Genomic DNA, 6,848 nt, shown 5'->3' with positions numbered 1-6,848 from the left:
CATTAGCACCTCTAGTAATATATTTACTGAGAAAAATGGTGACATGTTCAATACTTATTTTACCCGCTGTACTTGGTATCGGATCGATACCAAAATTCCCAGTATCGCCCACCTCTATTTTCAAGACTAAATTAAAATGGCTACCTCTCTTCCCTTTGTGTACCATGAGAACTTCCGATTGGCTGAAAGTTAGTCACATGGTATAATCATGACATCACGTTCACATAAAGTCCAAAGGGGTCGCTGTTGACCCACAGATAAAACCTCTGGTATCCTTTAAAGTGTTTATGTCTCTTTTATCTCACCCAGTGTCCTTTGAACTTAGAAAAGAACCGATTGTAACCTGGGTTTGGCAGACACAGAGTCTGATGGGCTTGCGATCTGGATGGTCCTCACATCGTGAATTCCTTTTGTCCTTGTGTATAAAACAGTCAGTAGTGGGAGGTCAAAGGAAATGTGTCATAATTTAATTAAGGATAAGTCACAGTTTGAGTGTTCATGAAAGGCAGGAAGTGTGGAGTTGAGAAACAACAGTTCTTGCTGAGAGAAGAGTCACGTTACGCTACACAGGGGTACTGTCAGAAGCCCATTACAGTGTAGTTTGTGGGTCTTTCTTGATTTCTGTGATCCAAACGTCCTTCAGATTAGTAAGCTCCCATTACATATCATGGGACAAGATCTTTACGCGAAGTTCCAGAACAAGGGCCATGGTCATTTATTTTCACTTCTATTTCTAAGTAATTTTACCAAGAGCTGTCACCTTTTCACTAGTCTTCTTGCTGGTGGTCCTGTAGCCCATTCCAGCTGTGTACAGATCTTCAATTTTTTTCTGATGTCTTTTGAGAGTTTTTAGATGTGAAGAGGTTGGAATGGAAGAGCAGGCCTTCTGTATAGGTGTATTTTGTACACATATTGAGTGATGATGATTAATTGATTTGTCTGTGATCTTGGTGGTCTTGTAATTTAGAGCAGAAGTTGGATCAGCAGTGAAGCATTTGGCAAATCTTTCTTGTAGCAACCTCTGCAGGAGGGAAGCAACAACTAATGAAATGTGAAAATTTGTTTTGTTTCTGATCAGATGGGACGACTCCAGTGTCCACTGTTACTGATTGTTGGTGAAGACGATCAGAACTGGTGTACCTACGAGTCTGCAATGGATGTGAGTTGATCTACTTTCCTTCCTGTTTGATTAATTTCAGTTTGGTTTCTACAGCATCAATTTGGAACAGAAGTCACCTCAGGTCTCTGAACAAAAAAAAAATCACAAACATTCTAAAATGACAATTAGAAAAAGTTATTTATCTAAGGAAGCAGCAGATTGTGTTTAATCTTTACTTTATCACAGTCTTGCATTCTGAGCAGAACAATAAAGACAGCTTTCTGTAGGTTTTACAATGTTGTGTCAAGACTTTTTTGTAGGAAATCTTCAGATCGTTGCTCCAATTCAAAAATAAAATGCTGCACCGAAGAATCAAGAGGCTAGATTAAATGTAAATGCTAGACCTAACAATCAGGTCAGATAATAATTTAATAGTTTCTGATTGCACAAGAACTCAGAATAACACATGCTAGCACATGTAGCATGTGCGGTTACTTCCTCAAAGCCTGCCGAGTGTGACTACTTCTTCTATGCATAATGGGTCACCTCTGAACTGTTAACAGTTCATACTGAAGTCACGGTTTAATAAAAATGTGATACGCCACGCAAAAAAGAAAAGATCTTAGCAAAACTAATCTGATCTAATACCTGCAGTGTGAACTGAACAATGTAAAGCCTTACACTGATTTCCTCTCTTCCTGATTCAACCCCCCCCCCCCMCCCCCAGACTACTAGGGGAAGCGCGCCCCACAATTTTAAAACCCTTCTCTTAAGTTATATTATTTAGGAAGGATGTGCAGAAAAACAGAACAAAATAACACCCAGGGTGTTCACTTACATCATTAATGGTCTTGTAGTTTGTTTCTGTTTTTGGTTGAAGCTGACGAGACAAAACCTAAACTGTCTTGTTGTTAAACCACCTGACTTTAAAGTCTTTGTTTTCCAGATGAAGGAAATGATGGAGCGAGCGGGGAACAGCCACCTGCTGACTCTCCTGTTCTACCCAAATGCAGGTCACCTGATTGAACCACCATACTCGCCACACGCCCGAGCTAGTCTCTTTAAAGGTCTCGGGACAGGTCAGAAATGTAAGTTCACTTTCGGGTTAGAAAGCGTCCACCTGGTAGCTTTCTGGGCATTTTCAAAGTCAGCTTGTCTTGAATTCAGAGGCTGTTTTTGTTTGCAGTTATGGTGTTGTGGGGGGGACAGACTCTGGAACATTCTCGAGCTCAGGAGGACTCCTGGAAGAAGATGTTGGTCTTTCTGAAGGAGAATTTGTACGGCGGCACAAAACTTGGTGCAACCTCACTATCCCAGCTTTAATTATCAAGATGACTGATGATTGTGGAAGTTAAACTGTTTTGTTTTGCTTTTCTAAAGTCAATATGATTTGATTGTCAAAAGTACTTATCTTATGTCACTTATGTCAAAAGCACTGACTGAATCAACTGAAAGCAACGTTTATAAAAGACCAAAAATTAAAGACACATTTTTTATGGACCAAACAATGAAATCATTATTTTACATTCAGAATTCTTACTTACTCTAACTTTTAATGTTTTAAACGAATTAAAGCTGAAAGCAGGGTTTGGCAGCCCTCACAGCTCAGTGCCGCACCTGCCGTGCTTTGGAACATGTTATGTATGGTTATCAATGGTTTGTGGATACACTTCAAATGTTACATCATATATATGAAGAAGATGGATGAGTCAAATAAACCTATAAGTGTCTGCTGAGTGGACAGGGCTAAAGAAATGTGATCAAACTACCACACCAATTTGTTGAAAAAATGCTCCCTGATGAAGCACACAAACAGCGAGGCATTGGAATTTGCTACTCTGCCATGCTCCAGCCACCAGTCAGTGTTGAGAGAAGCATGCAGCATCACGTTGTGTGTCACCAGCCAGAGGTTGAAATCTGTAGGAGTCAAAGGGTAAAAGGAAGACACCCAGCTGTAAAAAAAAATCGATTTCCTGTTACAAGGAAGTGGGGCTAAAGCGATGTCACCAATTGACCATGTGAATGTGATGAGGGCTGGTCTGATATGACACACAAATTGTCATATAGCTGTGGCCTTGTATGGGGAAGTTATTCCACTTAGGTGTTTTATGGCAAATGGTCAGATTTTGAGGCTTGACCACCACACACATGCTTTGATGCAGCAAAAGCTTTTGTTCACTTTTAATCCCTCATGCCTTAAAGGAGATCAATTATGGGTCCTAGAAATTTTTATGGTATGTCTGTGGGCTATCAAAAAGAAAAAAATTCGTGTAGGTCTTCTGGACGGGTTCTTCTCTAATGAAACGTATCATCTCTCCTCCAAGAGACTTCTTCAGTCTGAGAGTTTCAGGCAAAATTCAGGCTTTTAAGCCCTGCCTCCATGTGACTGATGCTCACATCACATGGCTATCGTTGACACCTAATTAACACCTATTGTTAACAGGGGGTGGAGTGATACTGGCAATAGCCGCACTGTAGGAGGGGGACAACTGAAAACGGAGGCCTCCACCTCTGTTTAATGATGGACGGTCTTTCTTCACAAAAATGGCTTCTTTTACTCCTCTCTCAAACCAACGTTCCTCTCTATCAAGAATGAGAACATCCTCATCTCTGAAAGAGTGACCGCTGGTCTGTAAATGAGTGAAAACTGCAGAGTTCTGGCCATCAGAGTTAGCTCGTCTGTGTTGGGACATTCTTTTGAACAATGGCTGCTTTGTTTCCCCCATGTATAACTGGTCGCAGTCCTCCTGGCACTTAACAGCATATACAACATTGCTCTGTTTGTGCCGGACTGAAGAAGTCTCTTGGAGGAGAGATGAAACGTTTCATTAGAGAAGAACCCGTCCAGAAGACCTATACAATTTTTTTCTTTTTGATTTTTTACCTGGATTACTGAGATACATCAGGACGTATGTGGGCTATCCAGACCATGTTCATTCAATTTAATGCATAAAATAATTCTCAGATAATAAAATTTCCCATTTCCTAGTTCTGCCTGCTCTGACTTCCGTTCAGAAGAGCTGTTTATGTTAATGAGCTCTGTTGGTAATGCCCTCCAAAAATCTGTTGACATTAACTCCGCCTTCCAAAGCCAGCGTTTACGTTAGCATGGCTAATAATAGCAGAAGCTCCGTTGTACAACCATATGAGACCCAGAGGCAGAGTCGTGGTCCCAGCTTCTTTTTTTCTCTCCCTCCTCTGCTCTGCTCTCACTCTGCATGCTGTTACCAGAGCAGGGAGCAGCAGCGGTCAAAATACCTCAGAAACACGAACAAATAGGCTTTAACAAGGCTTTAATAAGCTAAACAATAGAGGTACATGAGAAAATGTGTTCATAACGAATGAAAATAAATAATTTAAATTGTGTCTGTGCCAGTCTGAAACCCTGGTTTCCCCACTCTCTGGTCCAACACTCTACCCATTGCCCTGTTGGAGCCCTGTTGTGAAATGAGCTGCGCTTTGCACAGCAACATGGTGACGGCTTTTTATATTGAGGAGGAGGAGTCTCACCCGGGGGTTGCTAGGTGAGGGGCTGAACGCAGGTTCTGGTGGGTTGTCTTACGGCTTGTGACATCACAAAATGACGGAAGTATAAAACTTGTCGTTAATATACATTAAAAATACATTTACTTACAGTAAATATGCCCCTGGGTGCATTTTTTTGGTCCTAGGACTGTTTATTTTTTAAGAAATACATACCCAAAGTTGAGTAAAAAAAAAAAACCTTTAAAAAGTGAATTTTGCATAATAGGTCCCCTTTAAGAATATACTGACAAAGTATGAAGCTGATAAATCAAAATCCCTAGGAGGAGTTCATTCAAGTTTGAACTGATGAAAAATGAAAAAAAAAAAGACCAAAAATTACCATTTGACCCAAAAGAACCAATGTAACCCAGGTGTTAAAATCTGAACCTGTCTTCTTTACTCTCCTTATTCTGTTCTGCATTATGTTCATTCCTGCAGTAAAGTCTCGTGATATTTCCAATACAGTTGGTGGTAGTTCTCGCGAGGTAAGTCTCTGTACTGTTGTAGCCAATTGCTGTGGATATTTTTGTGGTCACGTGTGCTGCTGCGACCTATCAGAAGACTTTGTAAGCGTGCGCGGAAGTTTGTGTGACAGGCGAGATTTTCTGTAAGCAAGTTGTGTTTTTCAAAAAGAAAACAATAATGCTATTAATATTAAATTATACAAACAATTTAGAAAAGGTAATGAAATTCAAATATCTGGGCCTCTGGTTTGTTTCTAGACTATTTTGGGGTAATGTAAAAAGATAATAAATATTATGAGGTGTCTTAGGAGGGCATGAATGAGGTGCAAGTCAATCTTGTTTAAGTAAAATTTATATGGCACTTATTAGTTTAATTATAGATTATGAATGTGTTGTATACAGGTGCAGTGAGGAGTACCCCTGTAGCAGCCCTCCAGGAAGAAATGGGAGAAATGCCTTTGGAAATGAGATGTCAACTAACTCTGTCATATTGGGCAAATTTACAAGGACAAAGTGCAAATCATCCTGGACAAAAGATTCTACAACCTTGTCAGGAGCAGACCATAAATCAGTTTTCTAGTTTTGGGTGGGCTGTGAAAAGGACTGTGTAAGAGGTTGGTCTTCTCAAATTAACATCAGGTTTGACGGTTCCTCTTGCTGCTGTTGCTCCTTGGTGTAACTTCAAACTAAGCAGTTAAAAGTGGGCTGAAACATTTCCAAATTATAACACTGAAATACACAATTTAGGAAGGATGTGCAGACAAACAGAACAAAGTAAGACCTAAATTGGATTACTTGTTGACCTTAACCTTGTAGGTTGTTTCTGTTTTAGGTTGAAGCTGATGAGACAAAACCTGAACTGTCTTGTCGTTAAACCACCTGACTTTAAAATCTGTTTTCGAGATGATGGAGCGAGCGGGGAACAGCCACCTGCTGACTCTCCTGTCCTACCCAAACACAGGTCACCTGATTGAACCACCATACTCGCCACACGCCCGAGCTAGTCTTTTTAAAAAAAAACTTGTAACACGTCTAAAAGGTAAGTTCACTTTAAAGTCAGAAAGCGCCCACCTGTCAGCTTTCTGGGTATTTTTAAAGTCAGCTTGTCTTGAATTCAGAGGCTGTTTTTGTTGTTTGCAGTTACACTTTTGTGGGGGGAGGACAGACTCTGGAACATTTACAAGCTCAGGAGGACTCCTGGAAGAAGATGTTGGTCTTTCTGAGCGAGAACTTGTACGGCGGCACAAAACCTGGTGCAACCTCACTGTCCCAGCTTTAATTACAAGCTGATAACTGATGAAGTTAAACTGATTTAATTCTTATCAGAAGCACATACTGATCACTGACGGTAAACACAATTTTTATAAATGACCAACTTTAAAGACACATTTTCAATTGTCATAAACAATGAAATTTTTATTTTGAGTTGTCTTACTTTAGCTTTGAATGTTTTAGTTAAATATAAAAAGTATAATAAATTTTTTGGAATGCTGCAAAAGCACGTCAGGAGAAACTAATGATTTCAAAAACAGCAACTTAAAGCAGCCGAGCTGAACGTGTGTGAAACCAAAGCACACATGATGAAAATAGTCACATCGTGAAGAATACACCTATAAAGCTGACAGCTATCAGTGTCAGTTAAAACATTTACAAGTTACTCAGTGTTATTCAGTATCCATCAACAAGCATCTGATAATTGTATGCACGCTCACCACACAAGACTCCACTGCTGAAGAAACAGCATGTTGAAGCTCCTTTAA

The 6,848-nt window shown here is 40.0% G+C and overlaps 1 protein-coding gene across 1 annotated transcript in view; it reads left to right on the top strand.

Moving 5' to 3' along the window:
• LOC106537315 (acyl-coenzyme A thioesterase 4) overlaps nucleotides 1–2,604 on the top strand; it is a gene marked incomplete at its 5' end in the record, with an annotated part of 12,633 nt that extends 10,029 nt beyond the window's left edge. Inside the window, 3 exon segments of the mRNA XM_014034700.1 lie at nucleotides 1,079–1,159; nucleotides 2,046–2,187; nucleotides 2,286–2,604. Of these exon segments, the coding sequence (XP_013890154.1) occupies nucleotides 1,079–1,159; nucleotides 2,046–2,187; nucleotides 2,286–2,422 (360 nt within the window).
• Between the last annotated feature and the right edge of the window lie 4,244 nt (nucleotides 2,605–6,848).

Source organism: Austrofundulus limnaeus, unplaced genomic scaffold, assembly GCF_001266775.1.
Source record: "Austrofundulus limnaeus strain Quisiro unplaced genomic scaffold, Austrofundulus_limnaeus-1.0 Scaffold2243, whole genome shotgun sequence".
Classification (NCBI taxonomy): Eukaryota; Metazoa; Chordata; class Actinopteri; order Cyprinodontiformes; family Rivulidae; genus Austrofundulus; species Austrofundulus limnaeus.
The sequence above is the reverse complement of the archived record's forward strand: the minus strand, read 5'-3'. Positions and strand labels throughout refer to the sequence as shown.